Source organism: Monodelphis domestica, chromosome 1 (assembly GCF_027887165.1).
Source record: "Monodelphis domestica isolate mMonDom1 chromosome 1, mMonDom1.pri, whole genome shotgun sequence".
In the NCBI taxonomy this organism is placed as follows: Eukaryota; Metazoa; Chordata; class Mammalia; order Didelphimorphia; family Didelphidae; genus Monodelphis; species Monodelphis domestica.
In genome coordinates, this window is record NC_077227.1 from 377417195 (window position 1) to 377443064 (window position 25870).

Sequence of the window (25870 nt, forward strand, 5' to 3'; positions counted from 1 at the left end):
GTAGTTTTTTTGTTGAAATTTCTGAAAAGTTATCAGAATTTCAAAATTCCCAAAATGGCAATGCAAAAAAAATGGTCAGTTACTACCTTCAAATCAAATGCCAACTATTAGCAATTTAGAAGGACAGAAAAAACTATGCTTTGAAACACTTAATATTGATTTGATTTTTAACTGTATATATTTATATATACAATATACAAATAAAATTTAAAGCATATTTCCCCAAAACAGTTAAGCAGAGCAAATCAAAAGGTTGGTTGAGACTAATTGTACATATAACTATGCATTCTTATAATCTACAATTTGTCAAAATAAAGACATTCTGCTTTTAACTTTAACAGAATAATACTTGATTAACCACTGTTTAACCTGACTTTACTATTTTATGTCTTTGTTTTCATAGATGTAGTCAGGGTATATTTTGTTTTTTAAGATCCCCTTTCTTTACTCTGCTTCATTTCATGTAAATCTTCCCATGATTCTTTGAATTCTTCATCTTCAAGGAATTTCCATTGCTATTAAGTTCTTGCCCTACATTCTACAAGTTTGTGTTGCTTTGAGATCAAAGATACTAATACTTTACAACCTATTATGATTTATCTACCCCCTTGAGTTTATTTGAACCACACTTTTGAGGTAGATATAATATGCAGAGATATATAGATAGAACAAAAATCAAATCAATACTTAAAAAGTTTTTCAAAGCACAATTGTTTTGAAATAGATATTTCCCCCTAATTTTCTCTTCTGAAATGTTTACCTATCACTATTTCCCCCTAAAACGCAAAGAATAAAGCTGTACTGCAACCTAGCCTTAGCACATTAAAAAGTATGTCACTGTGTCATCACTTTGAATAACTTCTGGTATATTTTAGTAAGAAAAGTTTCAGCAAAATAAAAAGTTCATAGAATGTTCATTCTAAATAAATCCTAGAGGTCACCTAATCCAATTACCAGTATCTCTTTTTATAATTAGTAGTAGTAGTGGTGGTCATTTGTTTATGGAGTTGAAAAGATCAAAACGTGAAGTGTCCATTGTACTGTGTATGACAAATTTATACAAATGAGGAAAAGAACCTCAGACTTTAAGTAATTTTTGGTCTAATCTGAGCTGACCAGAATCTGCATTTTTTTAAACATTCAAAAAAAAAGCTTTAAATCATATACAAATGTGTGTAAATTAATATAATGTGAACAGACCAGAAGAATAAAAATGAAGGAGAGATCAGAAAGTAGGATGGAGTAAATAAGAGAAGACTCCTTGCAAAAGATAAGTTTTGACCTAGTTTTGGAAGAACTCTAGATATGACTGGTCAAGTTTGGGGGCAGGGAAGAATATCATGTCAGAAGAATAGCATGAGTAGGAGATAGGAAGGAGACAATCACAAGGTAACAGCAAGGGAGCAAGCCAACTGGGGTATAACAAAGAAGGGAGTTGGGAAGAAGGGAGAAGGAAAGGAGCGAATTGGTTAAGAGAAAAAGGAAGAATTCTTATGTGATTATCATTCTTTCAATATAGAAACTAAATATTTTTACAAGAATATCTTTAGTTTACATTTTAGCTCATCATCTCTATGTAATAATGAAAGCAAATATAAAAATAATATTTTAAAACATGAAAAAAGTATGATCAGTGGTGATAGTTGGTTAATTTAAACAAACAAGGAAGAATTGTTACCTACTAGCCCTAAAATATGTTATTCAGACATTAAAATGAGATTAAAAAACTGAGTTCCTTGAAGAAAGGAACTGGGATGTATCAAACACAGCAATTACATTTACCTTGAAAATGCACATCATCCTTAATGGTAGCAGGCACTATCTATCTAAAAAACCTTTCCATGTATTTCCAGAATCCATATGACTAGTGAAGATGGCACCGTAAAGCCAGAAGTGCTTTGGGAGTACAGTAGACAGAACACTCCTATTGAAACAATGGCTTCAGAAAGCACGTGGGCTGCTAGTATTAAGCCAACCTCCATGTTGAGTGGGTGGGAGAACAGACATGGGGGGGGGGGATTACTTGTGGTTTTGCTCTGACACACCAGGCATCTGTTCATGGACTTTCTCTTACAGTTCCCAGCTTCAACTCAAGCATAGTCCAATTACAGGTCCAAAGTGTCAAGTCTCCTTCCTTTAGGGAAAGTTGCTCTGGTGTTTCCTCCTCTTTGTACCAGTAAGTGAAAAAAAAGTAGCTAAAATGTGTGTGGTGATAGCAGCAAGTCACCTGGCCAGCCCCACTTGCTCTAGACTGAACTGCTATGATTACTCATTTATAACTTGAAGTACAATGTGTGCATCCATTCTCCTTTACCTTATACCTTTAAATGCCAAAATGTTTACTATGTGGGATTAAATTTACATCGTGGACCTCTTTTCATGTAAGATGATGCATATAATTCAATCATTAATGCTGTGTCATCAACCTCACATAAGTAGTTTTCACTTACTGTTATTAAATAATGTCTAGACAGTGAGCATTTTTATATGTGTTACTAGCTAATTTTTTCCCATTTGGCACAATTCAAAAATGCAATATGTCAAGTAACTAAATGTTCCTAAGCCAATAGAATTGTTACTTGGCTAAATTTGTCAAGAGGGAGGTGGAATTATTCAGAGCATTTGATTGGTGGATTGTGTAAAGAGTCTATGGTTTTCTATAGAAAAGCATCTGAGCAAGACATTTTAGCTAATGAATCAAAATCAGATATGTGGTCATTATTGGCTGATTATTACTCCATCTGCTCTATGCTAACGTGAAAATCAATTACTGTGTCTCTTTCCCACTGACAGCGTATGTTGATCGGGCTGGCAAGAGATCTTCGAGGGATTGCCTTTGCACTGAACACAAAGACCAGCTACACCATGCTGTTTGACTGGATGTATCCTTATTACCCTATGACAATACCAGCTCTGTGCACAGAGGGGTACCAGGCCCCTTGCATTAGCTTAATAGTATGGCACAGTAGGGAAGAGGAAACAAAGCTAAATGAACTAATGTGTAATCAGCTAAAAATTACAGCACAGTGGCAGCAGTGCAGTTAACTGTGAATACAGCATTTGGAAAGACAGCACAGAGAATCACCTTTTTTGGTGGTATTAACATTGATAATTTAGAAATTGTACCTAAAAATGATGGTTTAGATGAGGATTCTGTGGAAAGCCTAAGTAGCATATATGACACAGAAAAAAGAGGACAACTACTTCATTTTTTTAAAAGGATTAAACTCTCTACTTTATCTCATGCAAAAGGCCCAAGAAGAAACATTTTCTCTCATACTTACTAGTCTGGGTACTAACAAACTCATCATGCTGAAGGTTTTCATGATCATAAAAATATCAATGGAATTAGAAAAAAGAACATGATGAGGAGTTCCACTGGATTCCTTTGCCAATTCACAGCTTTAGTTTTGAAAAAAAAAAGATATGAGAAATTCCAAACAATAACCAATAAATGAATCCCAGTAGTAAATGAGTTTACTGTCAATCATAGAAAGCATATACTTTTGATGCATATTAATATCCTCATTCGTTTTTTTAAATCAGTCCCATAGTTTCAAAGATAAAATGTTTTGAAGCATATATTCATTATTTGCACTTTTGAAACACTCTACCAAAATTCTCTAGTTACTTAAATTATAAAAGATACTTAAAGAGAAAATAATAATCTTTTCTTCCACCATAAAGACTGGAATTTTAGTTGTAGTTGTAGCCATGCATATAAATGACAAAGGACTTAATAATATTCTGAGTGTGTTTTGATAAAAATTCTATGTTTTAAAAGTAATTTTATACTAGATGAAAATTTTGGCTTTTTATTATCAAAATATTTGGGAAGTATTATATTCACAGGAAGAACAATGATAAGAATTTTTCCCTATCATTGAGATACCCTATGTATTTGAGTATATAATATGCATGTACAAAAATGCACATTCTGATACAGAAAAGCTCATTACATTACCTTTGACTATGAGGAATGCCTTTAAATTTTCTTATTCAGTCTCCCTAAGGATGTCAGCTACCACTATCTTCATTCTTACTATTTAATAACTAATGAACACATTCATTTACTTCAAAATATTAAATCTGTTGTGTCAAGTATAGAATAGACATTGATCTTAAAACAAAAATAATCAGGAAATAAGTATCTAATTTTGATAGTTGGTCAGTCAGTATTATTAGCCAAGAGGAAAATTTTCAAAGAAATTCACCCCTAAAAAGCTATTAAACATTTGTACATGGTAAGAAGATCCTTTCCATAAGCTTAAAGCATGGAAAGACATATTATGACACAAAAAAAAATTTGTCTATAATATGCAATAAGATGTTTTAATATGTTTTAATTAAGCTTACATTTGATTTCTTAACTTTGGGGTTTTGGGGGAGCTGTAGGTTCTTTCTTTTCTTTATTTTTTTTTAAACAGTGGCACTTTGAAATCTAGCTTTTGTCCAGCAGATGGCAAACATGAGAAGAAAGAAATTCTTAAATACTTAAGTGTTTGGCTTTTTGACTGAAAACCTTTGTTTCTCAATTTTACCATATTTTTGTTGCTAGTGTTATTAAGGTCAGGGGTCAAGGGTGAAGTGTCAGTTATGTAGAAAGCTAAATAAGATTGTCAAATGGGTGGTTTTGAACTTGCCTTGGTTATACTAATTGAGTTTCAGTAGCAAATCAAGCTCCTTGGAAAAAGGCCAAAGGCTTTTCATAATTGTATTGACAACAAAATGAATATGATAAATGGTGTTCATTCAGTTGAGACAAGATTTATAGTTTTCCTTTGGGCAAGGGATGAAGAGCAAATATTTATAATAATAGGAAAATTTGTTTAAAAGTTATATTATTTGATGATTTGAAAAGCTTTATTAAAATATTTCCAAATACTTTAAGCAGTTTCAGGTGATAAAGTACAGGTTCTGCCCAAAGTATTCAAATAATGCAAAATGAATAAGTATATGATAAAAAAAAACACCACCTGGATATGAAAGTCATTTATTCTTCCTGAAATATTGATATGTCAAACCGTCAGTGATGATTCCCACATTATTGCTGTGGAAAGTTTATTTGCCTTTTATCCACAGAAATGTGTGTTCTTTAATTTGTTATGTAGTCCTTAGCATGCAGAGGAAGCATCCTGTCAGAACATGTCATCTTACTGTAAAATCGAAAGGCATTTTATTAATGGTGGTTATTTGATAAAATGCTGGTTAAGCTATTTAATTCAAAAACATTTCTAGAAATGTTAGATTACTAACTGTGCTACACAAAACTACACTGCTCTCACTCTGTCCTTCCAAATTGAAATCACTTGAAACCAAATAAGCACTGTCCTGATAAGTTGTTTACACTGCTCAATAAGGATGAAATAGCTGACAAACTTCCATGGCTCCCAAATGAAATACTGCGGTCTTACTTCTCTCAAAACCTCATGTAAATTGATCCAGGGTCATAGTTGAACTAAGGCAATGAAGAATCAGGAGGAAAATTGGGGGAGAGAGGGTAAAAAATGTTTGTTCATGGAATGGTGAAGTTTTCTACCACCAGGATCTTTTTTTTTAATTCTCAGAATCTGATTATGAGAGCAGGCAAGCCCAGCCAGAAGTTTTGATCACCATTAGTAGAACTCCAGGACCACATGGGAAGTTAGACTGTAGGTTCTTTAAGTCTTCTTTCTCCTACTATGGGAAATTAATCAATATTTCCTTTAGCTAATTTTTAAAAGATAAATTTTAATTTATTTTGTTTTTATTAGGCCTATTTCTTCCTTCCCCTCCCATAAAGCAATCTCTTATAACTAAAAATTTTCAAAAGAGGAAAAATAATTGTTATTCAGCAAAACTAACTGATATTTTAAAAGTCTGACAACATATGCAGTGTTTCTCACCTATAGTCTCTACCTCTGCAAAGAACCTAGACAAGGTACATTCCCATGTCATCTTTAGAACAAGACTTTTAATTAAAGCATGTAGTTTCTGCTATTTTTTTATTTCCATTTCCATATTGTATATTATTTTCCTAGTTCTGCATGCTTCATTTTTTATCAGTTCTTGTAAGTCTTCCTGTGCCTCTCTATATTCATCATGTCCATCATTTCTTATAGCACAGTAATATTCCATTGTATTCATGTACTATGTTTACCATTTAGCCATTTTTTTATTCCCCAATTGACCTTTTACCAGAATTCTAATTGGAACCCTGAGAGTGATCAGTTATTTCTTCACTATAACAAATATATCCATTGACCCTTTTTCCCAAATCCCTTTTATCTTATACTATACCCCTCACCATCTCCTGGACTCTCATTCCTAGCCATCCCATCCCATCCCATCCCCAAGACTTGCCCACCACAATTCCACATCTTCTTTGCCTTCTTTCTAGCAGCTTCTTCAGCTATGCCCTTTGCAATCCCTTATTATAAAAATACTGCCCTACATTCTTCAAATTTTGTTCAACCATTCCTGTCTTCGCATACATATAAGACATACACAGATAAATAGAATGCAAATTGTAATGCACTAATTGCTTATAAAAGATAAAATTATGCATTTGTAGTCTGATTTGTATTGTATTTATCTGTTTACATGGGTATCCCTTACACTAGCTTGTAAGTAGGAACTGTTTCACTACATATCCTCTTCATGTTGCATTTTGCATAGCACGTATTTAATAAGAATTTATTGAATATTGACCAACTTCATATACTTCGCTATAATTAATAAATACTTCCTGCATAGAAAGATAAAGAGTAAATGACAGATAAGGTTTTTGTACTAGTAAAAGATCTCACAATATAATGAGGAGATAGGGCATACCCTAATGAACATAATATTTTTTTAAATAGCCACTCACTCAACAAATAAGTATTATATGCCTATGGCAACATTATCAATACAAACATTAACAAGGCATGGTCCCTAAGAAGCTAACAGTAGGGTAACAGAAATAATACATATATACAAATATCCAATATAAGACCAAATATGACCTTCATACTTTGAGGTTTCTACTATCTAGTTTACTCACTATAGCAGTTGATTTTTATTTGCTAAACTATAAGAAAATGGCAGTAGTCTATGTCATTGTCTGTTCTTTATCCATTTCCCATCAACAGCTTATTTAAGCCTGTCAGGTTGGAATTACCTAGATTTTATTTTCTCATTTTTATTCTAAAAAAATATTCTTCTGTGCTCTGACAAGTCAATGGTCTTACTATATACATATAGTTGATTCTGTTGTAATTTCAACATCAGTAACTAATTGTTTCCTTTCTGTTCAAATGTAATCAAACTTCTTTTTCTATTATGTTATTTGGTGGTCTGGCCTTTGGCCTCTTTCCTTACTATTGAACTATGTTTTCCAACATATTTTTCATCATCTTTCTCTTTGTTCAGCTTCATATACTCAATTGCATTGGAATTGCCAAATATTAAAAAATATGTTGATTTAATTTGAAGGGTTTTATTGACGTCTTAGAATTTCTCAATCTCTTCTTCCTTGCAACAGAAATTAGATTTTAAAATCTATTGCAGCTATTTTCATGCCAATCTTTTTTTAAATAATTATAATAAACATTGCAATATGAAATGACGTGTCCCATGAAATTATGTTTTTTGGTTACCTTTGGATGCACTATAAAACCGACTCCATCAAATTCTTTGTTGACCTCTACAAGCAGAACTTGTGAACCATCTTTTCCATTTAGCTTTTGTCTTTTGGTTTAAGTTCACTGAGAATGTCAAAACTGATAAGGTTTTTTCCTTTATTCCAATAATTCCTTCATTCCAATAATATGTCCACACCTTGGTCCCTGGACAAGGATCTTACATTTAGTGTATTCATAACTAAGCCAGTATTCAGAGGCTAAAGTTTGTGATTCTCAATACCCTCTGCCTGCTTTTTTCTGCCATTATGCAGAAGTAGGACAAGACTAAGGGTCATTTTGCATTTTTCTTTCTTTTATGAGTTGCTATGGCAAAAAAAAAATCATCACTGAATAACCAACCTATTAGTTATGAACCCTCATGTTTATTTATGCTGTTCCCAAAAAAATAAATGTAGTCTTTTGCTGGAATGGAATTCAAAGCCTTTCCAACATAATCAATAAACTGACATTTATTTAACACTTTAAGTCTTGCAGAACATTTAATGTATACTATCTCATTTGATTCTCACAAGCATCCTGTGAGATAAGTGCTATATAGCAATGTGTATTTATCATCCCCATTATGCAGATAAGGAAATTGAGGCAAAGAGCAGTTATGTGAATTGCCCATAGTCAGACAGCTAAGTGTCTGAGATATGATTTTAATTCAAGTCTCCTAACTCCAAAATCTGGTGCTCTGGTAGATCTCCAAGCCACAAGGAAGTGTCAGAGTATGATATGTGGTCACGTATAAGAGAAGCTCAAATATGGTGCTTTGTGAATTCAGGGTAGGAGAGATGATGCCAAAATAATGATGGTAGTCAGACAGGTGCTGAGCATTGATAGAATAATTTAAGAAACATGAGTTTCCTAAAGGAACTGAACAACTAAAAATAAAATAGATTATGATAATAAACCTTGATTTTTCAATGAGTGAATGAATGATTGAAAAAAACATGTATCAAGAACTTACTATGTACCAAAATACTAACTCCTTGTCTTTTTTAAATACTTGTTGTGAGTATTCACCTGGTTTTGGGTGAATTTAAGCCAGTATAGTATAAGAAAGATAAGGCCACATAAAATAAGAAGACGAATAGCCCAAGCCATACACTTGCCTTTATCATTATAATTCCACATTGTGCCTGGATTATAGTTCAATCACTATAAATGCTTTTTGATGGATTGATCCTATACATAAAATGCAGTCTACAAGGCTTTTTATCATAAATTCAAAATCCAGATCTTTGAAAAGAGAGGCCAGATCACTTCTCTTTCACTTATCTCTAATATTATCAAGTTGTGTCACTTCCATCTCCACAACTTCTCAAATGTATTATTCTCTCCGGGTTCATAATTACCACCCTAGTCCAGGCTATCATAACCACTTACCTAGATTTTTTCTGTAGTTTCCTAATAGATTTTCTTTCCTCCGTTCTCCCCACTCCAATCTACCCAACATGCTAAATACTATTTACATATAGATATGATCATTTGACACATTCCCAAAGATCAACAGTACCTCCCTTTTTCCTTTTGAGTCAAGTTCAGAATATCTCACATTACTGCCCTCCATACATTCTATACTCCAGACAAACTAAATAGCTGTGTCCCACAAACCCACACTGTGTTCTCAAACCTTACTCAATTATACCTAAAACCCAGCGAGGCTTCTCTGCTATTCAGCAGGTTAATTCTCACCCATCTTTCATAGCCCAGCTCAAGTGCCACCTCCTTTAGGAAGCAAATCCCCCCCTCTTTGTCATTTTGTATCTTCTCAGTGCCTAGCATAATACTTTACACATAGTTACTTACCAACCAAATGAGTAGTAATGGGTATGTATTATATAGCATATTTTCATAGACTGATTATTGTGCTAACTATATGCCTTCCCTCTCATATATGGGGCATGGATACAAGATGGCTTTGTCATTCAGGCCTCATAATTCACTAATCTGTACCTTTTGAGAGCAACAGCAAAAGCCCTGATTTGTGCCACTTGTTTAAGTGTCATCTCTATAATGTTATATGCAGTCTCTGGCTCTTGTACATCAGTAATCTATTAACTTTAGCAGATTCATTGAAGAAAAATAGCTTTTAAATGATTCTGATCTGGCAAACTATTTCTGTTTTCAAAAATGTTTTTCCCAATTCAAGAAATATTTATTAAGAACCTATTATGGGGGCAGCTAGGTAGCACAATGGAGAGAAAGCCAGGCCTGGTTGAGAGAACTTGGATTCAAATCTGGCCTCAGATACTTCCCTGCTGTGTGACCCTAGGTAAATCATTTAATCCCAATTGTCTGACCCTTACCACTTTCTACCTTCTATCAATTTTAAGACAGAAGGTAAGAATTGGGAGAGAGAAAAAAAAAGAAACTATTATGTACAAGACACTGTACTATGCAAGGAAAATAGAGGTGATAAAGCTATAATTTTTTTAAGATTCCCACCCTCAAAAAGCTTTCAATCCCATATGGACATTATCAAATATACCTAAATAAGTATAATGCAATGTAGAATGTTATAGGGCAAAGGAAATCCAGAAAGGATGCTAGGAAAATTTGGGAAGAGATCACTTCCATCTGGGAGAATCAAAATCAATTTGTGGGGCATTTGGGTAGCTCAGTGGATTGAGAGCCAGGCCTAGAGATGGGAGGTCCTAGGTTCAAATCTGGCCTCAGACACTTCCCATCTGTGTGGATTTGTGGAGGAAGTGATATCTCAGTTTGACCTTAAAAGAAGAGAAATGTTTCAAAAGAGAGATGAGTTTTAGATGTGAGAGAAGTAGAATGCGGAAGGTGTGACTGCAAAGAGTCAGTGGGGAACAGGAGGAGTATGTGGGGGCCAGGGCTAAAAGGCCAGAAGAGCAACAATAGAAGAGTGTTTCTTTATAGAGCCCTTCCCTCCTTAGCTGTACCTCAAGTCCCAGAAATCCATGACCTCATTAATTCTTTTTTTGGTACTTTCACAAATCAGTTCTGTTACTAACCAATCTCAGAGAGAATCTGAATTACTTTGTTGTAGTGGACATTTTTGTACTGAATATATTCAGAAATCAAGTACATAGCCTTCATTGAGGAGATATCCAACAGTTCTCTGAAAAGATGAGCTCCCAATGTTGTAGGGGGAAGACATTTTTGTGCTCCAAGGTTCTGAATACTTGGCAGTAAGTATAAAATGGTAGAAAGTGCTTTTGTATGTGATTTAGGATATTTGAATTAGAAAGAGAAAATTACTTCTCATTCACTTGTATTGTTAAGTAGTGTTTTAGTTATAGAAAGAGGTTGTTACAAAGACAGTGGCCAAAGAAAATGTTTGTTGTAATGCACTAATCACTGTAGCATCTTATTTTTAACTGTAGTGCTTGGAAATGATGCAATTATTTATATAACCAACACTTGGTGAGCATCTAGTATGTAGCCAGCCTTTCTTGTAGAGACATTGGCTACAATGTGATGTTATTTCTTTATTTCCTTACTCTGTAACACTGGACAAGTCATTTTTCTCTATTTCAGTTTCCTCTTTTTTTTTTAAATGAGGTTTCTAAGGCCCTTCCTAGCCCTAACATCCTAGGGTTCAATGATTCTGGACCTCCAAAATCATAGACATAAATCTAGATCCAGGATACAATAGCTACAGGATAATAAATAAGCTTCATATAGGAGACAAGACAGTATATTAAAGGACTGACTGATACAATAGATAGACTAAGCCTCAGAATAGGGTGATCTGGGTTTAAGTTCCACTCCTGAGAATACTGACTGTGTGCTATAAGATTAAAATTAATATCCAAATACTCCAAGTATTATATTTTATAAAGTTTAATAACAATTTGAAGCAAAAGGAAAATAATAGCCTCAGTAAAGAAAAAAAGCTTCCCAGGACAGCACACATGGGGCTGGGAGAGAGCAGAAAGCGCCATCAGAGAGAGAGAGAGAGTCCAGGACGGGGCCATACACACTTTTATCTATACAATGTAAGCACGCAACATAGGGATGAAAAGGAAAGGGATGCTGGGTAATGGAGTTCAGGGGTACAAAATTTCCAGTGCCAATCATTTAACCTTTCAATATCACAAACATCTCTATAGACTAGTGATAGCGAACCTTTTAGAGACCAAGTGTCTAAACTGCAACCCTCACACTGCATGTGAGCCACCCTCTTACCCTGGACAGAGGGGCAGGTCATGTAATAACTGTCTTCAGGAGTGTTGGAGAGGGGAAGGAAGTAGCCCTCTCTGGCATGTGTGCCATTGGTTTGCCAACATGGCTATAGACCAAGGAATTTTTAATATTTTGTTAACTATATTTCAGTATAACCCAGTATAATTATTTTCTTTTGTAATCCTGTTATTTTCTGTATTTAAAAATATCATTCAGAAAGATGTTCATCCATAACTTTCACCCGCCTGCCAAAATAGGTCCACAATATAAAAGAAAAGCTAAGAAACATTGCTTTACTGGGCAAGTCACTTGACCCCCATTGCCTAGCCCTTACCACTCTTCTGCCTTGGAGCCAATACAGAGTATTGACTCCAAGATGGAAGGTAAGGGTTTAAAAAAAAAAAAGAAACAGTGCTTTAGACTGCAGGTTGCAGAATAGCTGCAGTCTAGCATTAGTAGAAGTTCTCTACCTGAGGTTCCCTATGCCAATAAAATCTCAGGTCAATGAAAAAAAAATGTTAATAAATAAGGTGAACATAGGAATTACTTTAGAACTTCAAGGATCATGGATTACATCAGTATGGATATTCCCTACTATTAATTGCAACATCCTCACACTTTTGTATCATCTATCTACCTAACTATACCAAAAAGTCATAACTCTTGAGGCCAACCTGGTAATAGGCTTCTCTAAACTTTACTAGACTGGTCATTGACAAGATTGTGATCTCTTAAATGATTTATTCTAAAAGTGTCCTGTGAAATAAAAGACATTGGCTACAATGTGATTTTATTTGTGTATTTCCTTATTCTGTAACACTGGACAAGTCATTTCCCTCCTGGGGTTGTTTCCTCTAAAAAAAATGAGTTTATACTGGTTTCTAAGCTTTTTATAGCACCACTTACTGGCCCATTGCTCAACAACTCTATTCTCTTCCTATTTAGAAAATTGTGGTTTTTTGCTCCTCTCTGATTCTTCAGTGGATCCTGTTGTCCATGATCTTTAAAATATTTCTATCTGCTAGATTTTTTTTTGAGTACTCAAAAGTGTAGATCAACTGGGTCAGATGACTTTAACTTATCTAGAGCAGCTAGGTTTTTTATTGATCTTGAGTATCAGTCCCTCTTAGTCATTTTTTTCCTGCTGTTTCAAGTGAAGATTGTTTTCCTTTGTAGAGAAAACACACCAAAAAGACCCAAACTGCTCTATCATCTCTCTATGGTTAAGGATTAACTTCCAAGATGCAAGTCTTCCCTTTCTTAGCTTCTTTGTTTTCTCAATGTATAATTTAAAGAATTGTTTTTAATTGCCTTTGGGTAAACACCATTTTTAGAGAATTGGACCAAAATCTTATGTTTTTCATATTAACTTGAATCTCATCTCTTGTGCTTTACTCTTTAAAATGTTTGTGAGTTACCTGCATGTCCACATTGTTCTCTACAGACAACTCTTATGTTTCCTTCTCACTAGAATTATTTTCCTTTCTTCAAAATTTCATTTTTTAGTTTCCATCCCTCCTGGGCTGACTTTCCTCTGGAGTTTTAGTCCATGAGATCCTAAATTTCCTTCCTCTAGACCCTTTAAAATCTGCTTTGCTAAAAGCACAGAGACATACCAGTGTGGCACAAATTCTATAATAGAATGGTCTCTTCCACAAAACTCCACCCAGATGCCCCATAGACATCTCAAAATCAACACACCCAAAAGAGAACTCATTACCTCCCCACACACACACACACAAAAAAAAAAAAAACACAAAGAAAACACAAAATTTACTCCTCCTCAAAAACTCTGTAGTTTGTCAAAAGCACCATCATTCTTCTACTCACCCAGATTTATAACATAAGAGTCATCTTCATTTGCTTACTGCTTGTCTCCATATCTAATCAGTTGCCCAGTCTGGTTTATTCTACCTCAACTTCTCACATCTTTCCCCTTCTCTTAACTTGCACACCCACCATCACCCTAGGCCAAGCCCTAATTGCTTCTTGCCAGGGCCACTACAGTAATTTCCTAATTGATCTCCCTGTGTCCCATCTCTCTTCTCCAGTCCATCCCCCATAAATAACAAATCAATATTCCTGAAGTAATGATCTCACCATGTTACTTCTCAATTCTACAAGTATTTGTGGGTCTCCATTACCTCTAAGATAAAAAATAGACCCTTCTGTTGGGTATTTAAAGCCCTTAGTAATCTCATACCTATCTTTCCAGATTGATTACTTATTATTCCCCATCATGTACTGTATGGTCCAAAGTATCTTACTTGCTATTCCCTGCACATGAAATTTCATCACCCAAATCTCTGCCTTTATATAGCTTATTACTCTTCCCTGGGCTGCTCTCCCTCCCCATCTCTAAAGGAACTTTTCATTCCTTTTATGATTCAGCTCAAGTATCATCACCTTCAAGAGCCCTTTCCTAAGTCTTGTAGTTGTTAATGTCCCCCCAAAATCACTTTGAATTTATCATATATTTTTACTTACTTTACTTTTAACATGTTGTATTCTTCCAGTAGAATAGAAGTAATACACCTGAGGGCATGAATTGTCCTGCTTCTGAATGTGTATCCCCAATGGTTAATACATAGAGGGGCATATAATAAATGCAGATTGCTTTCCAAACCAATACTCAAAAATCTTTCCTGATTCACAAGACCTAGCAGGGCTTTTTCTCTGTTGGTAAAAACTTTCAAAATTCCAGGGTCACCTCTAAGCCATGAGTTACATAATAATTAGTGTAAAGCAGATCTTTCAACTATTAAATGAAAAAAAACTAATTCAATGTATTACCAAGTTTTACCAATTTTACCAACTAAACTTTACCAACCGAACTAAAAACTGAAGAGGCAGAACTCATCTCCTCCATAATAGAATATGACTATATAGATGACGAGAATTGAAATTCAGTGGTAAATGGGTATGTCATTAAACTTAGTGTTTTCCTAAGAAATACCATTACAGACTGTGCTTTCCTCAAGTTTCTTCCTTTCTATCCAAAGAGATTCAAAAGCAATGCATAAAGGGTTATCTGTTCCAAGAGAACCCACATAAAACAAAGGGTTTAGACCTACCCAGATTCCATTTACTTTGTCTAAATCTGACTGGATGCCAAGTAGACAATCACTCCCCCCGATATCCTTTGTTGTTCCAATAACAGCATCCTGTAAGTAAAGCTTAATATTATTAATGTAAAAATCAAGTATTTATTTAGTGACTACATAGTTTTCTAAGTAGACTAAAGCAATCTTTACCATCAATAAGCTTATGTTCTATAAAAAGATAGAGATTATATATATGGTAATTTGAAAGTACTAAGTTGGTTGTTGAGTAGAGCTTTGAAGGAAACCAGAGATTCTAAGAGGTAGCAGTAAGGGAGTGCATTCTAGGGGTGGTGGATAGCCTGTGTGTAGGTATGGGGAGGGAGGCAGGAGATGAGAGGGAGAGGGGTAAGGAACAGCAAAAACGATTAATTTGTCTGGGGCCCAGAGTCTCTGAAAGGAAGGGGAAAAAAAAGGTAAATTTAAGCCAGTGGGTGAAGGGCTTTTAAGTGGCAAACAGAGGAGTTTGTATGTGATGCAAGAGGCAATAGGGAGCCTCGGAAGCTTATTGAGCCTGGGAATTACTTAGTTGGAATGGTGTAATACTTTGGAAACTGTGAAGATAGATTAGTGAGGGCAAAGACTTGAGATATGGAAGCTATTATAATTGTCCAAATGAGAGGTTCTAAGGGCAGAAATTGAAGTGGTTCCCCTTATTACCCTGGATTACCTTGGCCTGGCAATCCTCTGATGTGGACCTGCACAGTTCTTTAAGTAGGTTCAGGTGACAAAAATTCTATTTACCCATTGGTATGTAAAATGGTACAAAGATTTTTCATTATAAATTCACTGCCTTCACTCCATTTAAAGGAAGGCTCCTATTGGATAGAGCAAGCATTTCATGAGTTGATTATTGTGCTACGTGTGTGCATATCAGCTCATCCTAAGAGGCATCACTTTTCCTTATATCACATGTTTCGTTCTCTAAAGGCAACTGTGAAATTAAACTCCTAAGAATACGTTCAGATCCCCAACCTATAACCTGAGCCTGGCATTCACACTGAAGCCCTTTTGACCTCTCTGCTTAGTAGGTCTCTACTCCACTTTCTAATAATCAGTCATTTTCTTAGTGGCAGTCACCTCTGTCAGAAGAATATTAGAATTGGCACCAGTCTCATTCCTCACAGAAAGGATAGCATACCTTATATCTGCCAGCCTTTTCCCATAGTGAATGCAGAGTTCACTGAAAAGATATATCCTTAATTCTTTCCATGATATCTTAAAAATATGCATGTGTTTGTCTGTCCTGCTTTTAGGCATGGCAATCTTGATCATTTTGGGCCCCTCTCCTAACATACCCATTAATTGTTTCATTCTTTGTACTTATATCCCCAGAACCCAGCATATAGTGCCTGGCACATAGTAGGTAATTAATAAATGTTTGTTGAGTGATTGAGATTCATTCTTGCTAATGATGACTGTATTTGTGCTTCCAGAAGCCCCATGTAAGACATTTTCCTAACCTATTTTTAAATAGCACTGCGAGATGTATCTAATAAAGCAACTGATTAGTTCGAAGGCGGAAAACAAATCAACCCTGCAAGTTATTTGCCTTTATATAAAACAGACAAAACAACCATATGGAGTTTCTTACTTTGCAACTAGTTATTCTAACAAGGAAACAATCTTATTCTGTCATCTCCAATCACAAGTATAAAGGGCAGTGGCCTCTGTCCTTTTTATGGAAGGGTGCTGCTTGTGAGCTTTTGGGGGAAGTTTGCATTTGAATTATGGGTATTTTTATGTGAATTACTCCCTCAGATTTTAAACCAAAGAACACAGTTAAAAAAGAACAAAATAAATCAATAGAACTGGTCAAAGCCCTGCTTTCAAGATGGTAGGATAAAAAGGAATTGTGTTTGTTGTGATCAATTCACAAGAAAAAGATATACTCGAGATCATTGAACTGATTTTTTTAAACTAACCTGAAGATTTTAAGATAGATAATGAAATGAAGGTTTGCACAAATTCTCTAGGTCCTTTATCATTATACCTTTACCTCCTAACAGAGTGATCTGAGAAGCTGAAGCATTTATAAAGCTAGGCCAAATTAACACTTTCCCCAAAAACAATCAAGAAAATGAAACTTTCTGTGGGTTTTTGTTTTAGCTAGCCAGATATATATTACCAGAGATCAGTACAACCTGACGAGTTCAGTTTTTGATTCACCATCTTCACGGGTTTATCCTTCTGCATCCATGATATTTACATAGGCTAAATGCTTCTAGGGAGTCAGAGTAAGATCCATTTAGCTTAGATTATATAAACTTCATCCACATCAATTTGCTGTTTAATAACTTTTAATGATGACATTGATTTGACAACAGGCTAATTCATAGAGCAGGCCTGGTTGATTGCTGATTGAGCTGATTTTTAGTTTAAATTATACTTCCTCTTTTTTTTAATAAGCCAAATATGTTTTTGTGTGACCTCCTAGCAATACTTGGACTAAATTTAGTTAATTTTCTTATAGATACAAAACTTAAATTCATTTGATGCCTTATTAGTTTGTAGATGGAATTGAAGCATTATTGCCAAAGATAGGTCAGTACACTATCTTTTGCACTATACAGAAAATAAGAGAAAATATAGTTTGCAGAGAAATAGCATGCTCTACAGGATAGAAAACTGGCCTTACGATAAAAGAATGTCTACCCTTTGATCCAGCCATAGCACTGCTGGGTCTGTACCCCAAAGAGATAATGGACAAAAAGACTTGTACAAAAATATTCATAGCTGCGCTCTTTGTGGTGGCCAAAAATTGGAAAACGAGGGGATGCACATCAATTGGGGAATGGCTGAACAAATTGTGGTATATGTTGGTGATGGAATATTATTGTGCAAAAAGGAATAATAAAGTGGAGGAATTCCATGGAGACTGGAACAACCTCCAGGAAGTGATGCAGAGCGAGAGGAGCAGAACCAGGAGAATATTGTACACAGAGACTAATACACTGTGGTACAATTGAAGGTAATGGACTTCTCCATTAGTGGCGGTGTAATGTCCCTGAACAATCTGCAGGGATCTAGGAGAAAAAACACTATCCATAAGCAGAGGACAAACTGTGGGAGTAGAAACACCGAGGAAAAGCAACTGCCTGACTACAGCGGTTGAGGGGACATGACAGAGGAACGAACACTAAACGAACACTCTAATGCAAATATTAACAACATGGCAATGGGTTCGAATCAAGAACACATGTGATACCCAGTGGAATCACACATCGGCTACAGGAGGTGGGGGGGAGGAAAAGAAAATTATCTTTGTCTTTAATGAATAATGCATGGAAATGATCAAATAAAATACTATAAAATTAAAAAAAAGAAAAGAAAACTGGCCTTAGAGTCAGGAAGTCCTAGGTTCAAGTTCCTATCCTGATAAAATGTTAACTATTTAACCATGATAACCATATAACCTTTCAGAGAGCTGAGCATTTTGCTCCAAGACTATACCTTACAGAGGAGAATTGCATTGTTGGAGGAAGTATGCACACTGGAAGTCCTCACAATCTGAGAGCTTTCAAAGGGTGTCTCACATGCCTGGTTCTCTTCCTCCTTATCTCTACTTCCTACTTCCTTGGCTTCCATTAAGCCTCATCCCAAGTCCTACCTTCTGCAAGAAACCTTTCTCAGGGCTCTTTAATCTGAGTGCCTTCCTTCCAAGATTCTCTCCAATTTATCTGGTAAATTGATGTTTATACATAGTTGTTTACATATTGTCTCTCCATTAGACTGAGTTCCTTGAGAGCAAAGACTAGATTTTTTGTTGGGTTTTTTTTTCTACCTTTCTTTGTATCCCCAAGGTTAGCACACTGTCTGGAACATAGTAAGTACATGATTAATTAGTTGTCAGATGAAATCATAGGTCCAAACCAAATAAATATTCATTGTAGTTTCATTTGTATTTAGGAAATTGGCATGTAACACTATTCCCTCTTAAAAAAAGGATTTAATTTTGAGTTACTGATAATAATTTGACACTTGTATTCTTTAACTTGTCTTGTAAAAGCTACTCAACCTACCTTCCTATTCTTCAGAAGGCTATTGAGAGGTGGTACCAAGAACCGGCATGTACAACTCCCATCCTGAAACTAATGGCAGAACTAATGCAAAACCGGTAAGAAACAGGCATAAACCATTGACTTATCTGCAGACTGGCAAACAATCTTTTCTGTTTTGTAGATTTGATAAAGTTGAAACTCCAGAATGAAAGATTGAAATATTCTTCTTCCTGTGTCTTTGACTTATTAAGAAGAAATATCATAACTAATTATGTTAATTTTTCCAATAAGCATGTATACATACAGCCCCCTAAGAAGTCCTTTATACAGTGAACATTAACATTTTCCAAGATGTCATGGTTTTTGTTGTTTCTTTTTTTTAACAAAGAGATATGAAACTGGAAGGAAGGAATGACAGAAGGAAAGAAGGAAGATAAGGAAAGAAAATATAATCCTAAGGAAGTTCAAAATGGGCATGTGTATAAATAAACACTACAGGTGAAAATACTGTAACTATTTTACTACATATAAAATTGAATTTCAAAATCAGGAGGGACAACCTTAGAGATATTCAAATTCAACCTCCTCATTTTACAAATGGGGAAATTAAAGCAGAAAGAAATAATTCTGCTGAGGTCACAGGGTGACAGAACTGGGAAAAGAGCCAGTGAAGCATGCTTCACACAATTATGTGATTTAGCCACTCATACAGTTTTTGTTTAAATAACCAATAGTAACACTTCTCTGTATCCCCTGACCTATCTTATAATTTGCATAGCCCATCAGATATTCAAATATTGTCAATATAAATGTCAACAAAGGACATGGCTGAATGATCAAGAGAGAAAAAAATGTAACCTGATAATTGGTATTACCACTTTAAACTATGTCATTGTGAATGTGGCTAAGCACCAAATTACCTGTCACTTAGCCATCCTGTTTCATCAATTCCGCTTTGTGAGCTGCATGTTAGAAGGGAGATGTGCAGACAAGGAAGGAGCTTATGTTGGGGCTCTAATTTTCTATCAGATGCTGGATTATCTGGAGCAATAATTCAAATATTTTACTCTGAAACAAGCAAAAAATCAACAAAATGTAAGTATAATTTCTTTAAGGCTTTCATTTTTAAAGAACTGGGTTCATTGTTTTCTTACAAATGTTCATGATAAATTGACTATATTTTCTGTTGTAAAACCTAACCAGTGTTTGTCTTCAATTACACCTCAAGAATTTACTCAAATAATTTCTATTATTACTACCATTAAAATTTACATAAAACAAATCTCTACACATTGAGGAAGGAAATCATTGCTTTTATATTACACTGTATATGGATTTGTGCTTTAGAGATAATTTACAACATAATCTTGACATCCTAAGACCTGGATACCTGATAGAAATAAATTTTTCAGAAAATATGAAATCAAGCCAGTCAGGTGTAAATCTGTAGTCTGAAAAGAGAACTAGATATAAAATACACACACATATGAATCTTTTCTTTAACAAGGGATTTCATCTCAGAGTCGACCTAAAAAATGCATGCACATATACATATACATATTCATGCACATGTTACTGCATTCTATTGAATTAACTAGAGAACAGTTAAAAAAATCTAATTCCACAATGTCACATTTAAGAGAGGTCTCTGCTTTTCCCTGAGTTACTTTTAAATTTTCTTTTCATTGATTTCTTCATTTTAATTAACAGTGTATTTAAAAGTGTAATGTTTTTGTTAAAGGCCAAGAAATACAACATAATTCAGAATAACCCAAAACCAAGGTGATTTTTTAAATTTTTAAAAGAGCATGCCAGGGTATAATGCCGAGCACCCTTCCCCATTCAAGCTGGCTTTCACTTGAGATGAAGGGAAATGACAAGTATTCTCTCTATAGAACTTCCTCTGAGATTGGTAGCTCTTTTCTTGAGCTATGTACATACAACCTAGACTGCAGTCTTCTCTAGAGTCTGACATGGTTCAAATATGTTATGAGGTATCAAATGGTTCATTATACAAGTGCAGTATTAAAGAGAGATTTGAGTTTTACATCTGTCACATTTGGATTTGCAAAAACGACACATGCTGTGTGCAGTGTGGATTGCATTCAAGGTAAATAAAGACACAGTATATAGTTCTCACTTGTGGCTAGATGCACATACACCTGTTTGCATTCATTAACTACAAAGCATTTGCATACAATTTAACCTGGGGATGTCCACATTCCCAGAGGTGCCAATAGTGGAAAGAAGCCAACAAATGTGGAACAGCAGGTAAGGAATGAAAACAGAATTTGAATCACTGTATTAAGGGGAAATTTTTAGTGTTCTGTCCTTATAACCAAGTGAAAGTATTTGAGAGAGAGAAGGACTGGCCATCGTGGCATCTGAGAAATTTAGAGGCAAGTGTTTCTGAAGGTGAAAAAAAAAATAAAAATATGCTGGGAGAGGAAAAGTTTCCAGTTTGTTTATGTAAAGGTAGCAGTGTTTGTGATCATCAAATATATTGCTCTTTTGAACTAGAATTAAGGCACAGAATTTGATTTCTGACTCAATAAATAAGAGAAGTCAGCATCTCTCTTTAGTTGCCCCCCCTTTTTTAGGGAGGAACTTGGCATTCAAATTTTGCCAGGGCTTGTACATCCGTGCAGTTGCTGCAGTACTGTAATAGAAGAAATTGTTGGGCTTTTAAAATTTGTATCTCTTTTCTTTGTTTTTGCATGTAGCCTAATTTGGAGACATTATTTTTCAGGTCCCAGCGTTTGAATTTTGATGTATCATCTCCTAATGGAATTCTTCTCTTCAGAGAGGCTAGTAAAATGATTTGCACTTATGGTGAGTATCTTTTTCCATATTTGTCTTGGCAGTATAACTCTTTATCTCTCTTTGGAGGAAAGAAAGATGTTAGTTATCTTTTTTCTTTGAACCTTCGCATCTTTATGGATGTGTGGAGTGGGTAATAGGAGTGCAAAAAGTGGTGTGGCCATCATTTAGGAATCAGGAGAAATAAGCAGCTTGCCTTTAACCACAAATCATGCCAGGCCAACGTGCTGAATCTCCTATGGATAAAATAGCTGTGTTGTTGGGCAAAGGGAATGCACTAGATATAATATCTGGAAGTTAGTAGAACATTCAGAAATGTGCAGACCAAGTTGGGTTGAGGTTCATTGGATCCAGAAGCTACCACCAGCACTGAACTTTGGATAAAAGATGTGATGTAGAAACTCTAGTATCTTGAAGCTAAAAGGGACCTTAAAGGTCAAGGATTTCAAACCCTCCATTTTCTAGGGGGGGAAAACAACTGAATAAAGCCCATGGTGGTAACATCATTCGCAAGAGGGCAGAGTTGAGACAAGAGCCCAGATCACTTGATTCCCAGTCATGTAATCTCTCCACTAAACCATGTGACTACCCATTTGCAAAGGGAATTGACCAGGGTGTCTCAAGTGCACTGACTTGAAACTGCATTAAGATTTTTGGGATACACTGCATAGTAGATTATTCATAATCAGATGGCAGTTTCTCACAGAAACAACTGTAAATTAGAGATTAATATCTAACCATGTATAGTCTGGAATTTGTGGAATGTAATAAATTTGTAATCCTTTGGACTTTAGCATAATCCTTACCACTTATCAAGTCATATAGTTCCATCAATAGAACCTCAGCAAGTTGCTTCTGCACCAATGAGATATTAGCTTCATCTTTAATGTTAGACTATATGGAAAAGAGCTCTCTGCAAGGAAAATGATTGTCATCTTGTCTCCATCTTCTTTGAGTACCCACTACATGCATAAGCAAGTAGCCAACACCAAATAGTGTTGAATTTCAAAAGCCATTTTCAATTTTTTTTCTTTCTGAATACTTAGAAAAGGGTTCCACTGAATTTTGCAAGCTCATTTTAAGTGCATGTGAGTGGGAACAACCATAAAAATGCTATTACTTTGTTTTTAGAAGAAAAAGAAATGTTTCAAATTGTTTTTACTGCAGTTCAAGACATTCTGGGACTTGAATTTGTATGTGCCACAAGTCTCTGTTAAAAGATGCTTAGATGTAATTACACATTTGATTTGTAGTGTATGGAGACAGTCAGAGAATGAAGACTGCAGAAAGCCTTTATTTAGGACAGGAGCAAATGATTCAAAGTAAATCTACTTTCTAATAAACTTGTAGCTCTCCCTTATTTCCATCCACACAAGCAAGTATGTGGCTACTTTTGCATCTGTTCTCCAGCATACTCAGTAGATTTAAACAATAAAAAGCTCTTTACCTCTTAAAGATAGAAATTGCTACATCTTGCATACATTTAGCTGTGCTTTCAAAAGTTTATATTACTAATAAGTTATCTTATGACAAAAAGATGAATTAAATTTGTCCTTGCACCACAAGCCTATTTTATCCTTTCAACAAAATTATTTGAAGGTCATGGAAATATAGCTTTAGTAGTAGACAAGACCTTAGAGATCCAACCCCTTTAATTTTACAGATAAAGTGCCCAGAGAGATTAAGCAACTGGCATAAATTATCAATGCTTCCCTATGCAGTGGTACCAATACTCCATTTTGCTAGCTGGCTTCACTAACTAATCTATCACTGTTAGTTCTTTCCTTCTCAACTGCCCTTCCCTACCTAGCACTACTTTCTAAAAGTTTCAGTTGTTTGTTTATGGATGTCAATTCTTGCTAACTATTGCAATGGGTCTGGTCAAGCCAAGGACATCTTTTCTTAATCAGGAGCCCAAGATGCCAGAACAGATTCCATAGAGCAGTTACAATTAAGTAGGTGCCAAAAACTAGTCAGATACCCGTTAAGATGTCAGTCACAAGCAAATGAATTATGGCTTGTCCTCAAGAATATCTACCAACAAAAAATAGAAAAACAAAGTAAGACACATGGAACAAGTAAGACAGCATGGAAAGAAAATACAGTTCCATTTAACTATATGCTAATCTAAAGACAATGAAAATAGTCTCTGCTCTCAAGAAACTTAAGCACCTTTGTGAGAAAAAAAAAACCAATGAAGTACTTTTGATGACAGATCTGAAAGCCAATTCTGCCGTACCCTATAAGAAGGGAAACTGGAGAATTGGGGTGAGCTATCACGTAATCCCTCAGATGGTGGCAGCAAAGCCTGTCTCTTTGATGTTATCTTCCTCCATAAAATTGTCTACCCTGAAAATTCATACCTCTAAAAATCTCTTGCCACCCACAGAGGAAAAATTGGTCTGGAAGGATGAAGTTTGAAGCTGGGCAACATAGTGAGAGAGCCTCTGCTTAGGAATTTATCTAGGATTAAAATAGGACTAAGGAACTCCTGTTGATATTAACCCTGAGTGTGTTCCCAAAGCACAGGACCTAGTTTATTTGACCTCTCATTTCTAGAGAAAGCAGAAAGTTATAGATTGCCAAAAATTTGGAGGGAAAAAGATCTTAAGGGTTTGGTGATTTGGGTTTTTTTTTCCCTTTTAATGTTTCTTACAAGCTTTGTTGGGATGTTGGGAACATCTATCACTTTGTTCCTCTCTTGCTAAAACATATAAAATGAAAATGCTGACTTTTCCAAGTGCTCAACTTCATGGAGAAGTATTAAGTACCATTGAATTCATGAAACTCAAAGTTCTTTAGATGATGAAAGCTGGGTTGTGGCTATTGTCACTAACAATATGCAACTGGTTTTGTGTCTCAGAAGAGCAGACTTGGGTGAAATGTGACAAGTTTTTGTGTGGAAGAGATGATTAATGTAATTAATTAATGTGACCCTAAAGGGTAGAATCATTCCAAGGAATAGAAATTAGGATTTAAACTTTTGTTCTAATCAAAGGAAATTATTTACTAATTATTGAAGCTGCCCAATAATACACTTGACTTCCTTCTAAGATAATGGGCTCCCTCCCTCAGGAGATATTCAGACAGAGGCTAACTGGTCTTCTTTCAACAATGCTATGCTAGGGATTCCTGTATTTGGGGTAGGGTTGGCCTATATGTATTCTAAGAGCCTCTAATCATCTGAGAGGGAGCCCACAATTTTCTGTGTTGGGGTTGATTAAAGTACCAAGTTCAGTGGTGGACAGCTAGACTTCTGTACCATCTGTATATGAACAGTAGTTAAGAGAAAATGGCATCGTCAGAGGTGCTGGTGTGGAGGAAAAGAACAAGGTCCAAGAACAAAGCCAAAAGATCATGACTAATGAGTAAGAAATGGAATGATTAACCAAAATCCTCCAGAGAGATTACTGCAAGAGCCCTCCAAATGAATCAGGATAAGATTGTGGACCTCTCCAGCCCTCCTCACCCAAGCTATTATTAGAACAATGAGAAGCACATGACATGGTGATTTAAAACCTCACTCAGTGACTATAATTCAAGCCACAAACCTTTGTTAAGTACCTGCTATTGTAAGGCATTGTACAAGGTGGTAGACCTCTCTCCTCAGGAAGCTGACAGTCTACTGTGCAACCTAGAATGTATATAAATAAGCAAATATGAACTAATTTGAAGAGGAACAGAGCATTAACAACTAGGGCAATTCCAGAAAAACTTCCCATAGTAGAGAGATATGAACTGAACCTCAAGGGAAGGAAAGCAAGAATTCTAGAGATAGATGATAAAGGAGTTCATCATAGGCATAGGATATAGCCTGTGGAATTGTGGATTCAGGGACTATCCAGTAAACTACTTTGACTAGAATATAAGAATATGTGAGTGAGAGTAATATAAAATAAGCTTGGAAAAGTAGGCTGTCACCAGATTATGGATGCCAAGCACAGTTATCTTTGTCTATGGGCAATAGAGAACTGTTGAAAATTCTTGAACATGGGGAAAGATGGTCAGATAATAACAATCCTACTATATAAGGTTGTATGAAGATTGAATTGATTAATGAATATAAAGTACCTTGCCAATCTCATTATAAAGATGAGGTATTATTTATTGACTTGTGCTTTTTGAGAGCCTATATAGT

General features: G+C 35.3%; 1 protein-coding gene across 4 annotated transcripts in view; it reads left to right on the forward strand.

Moving 5' to 3' along the window:
• Positions 1-25870, forward strand: part of RANBP17 (RAN binding protein 17) — a 379980-nt gene that overhangs the window by 295707 nt on the left and 58403 nt on the right. For all 4 annotated transcript variants that reach the window (XM_001370363.4, XM_056811572.1, XM_007474002.3 and 1 more), the window contains 3 exons: positions 2794-2882; positions 18921-19028; positions 21662-21744. In XM_001370363.4, the coding sequence (XP_001370400.1) occupies positions 2794-2882; positions 18921-19028; positions 21662-21744 (280 nt within the window). The remainder of the gene's footprint in view (positions 1-2793; positions 2883-18920; positions 19029-21661; positions 21745-25870) is intronic.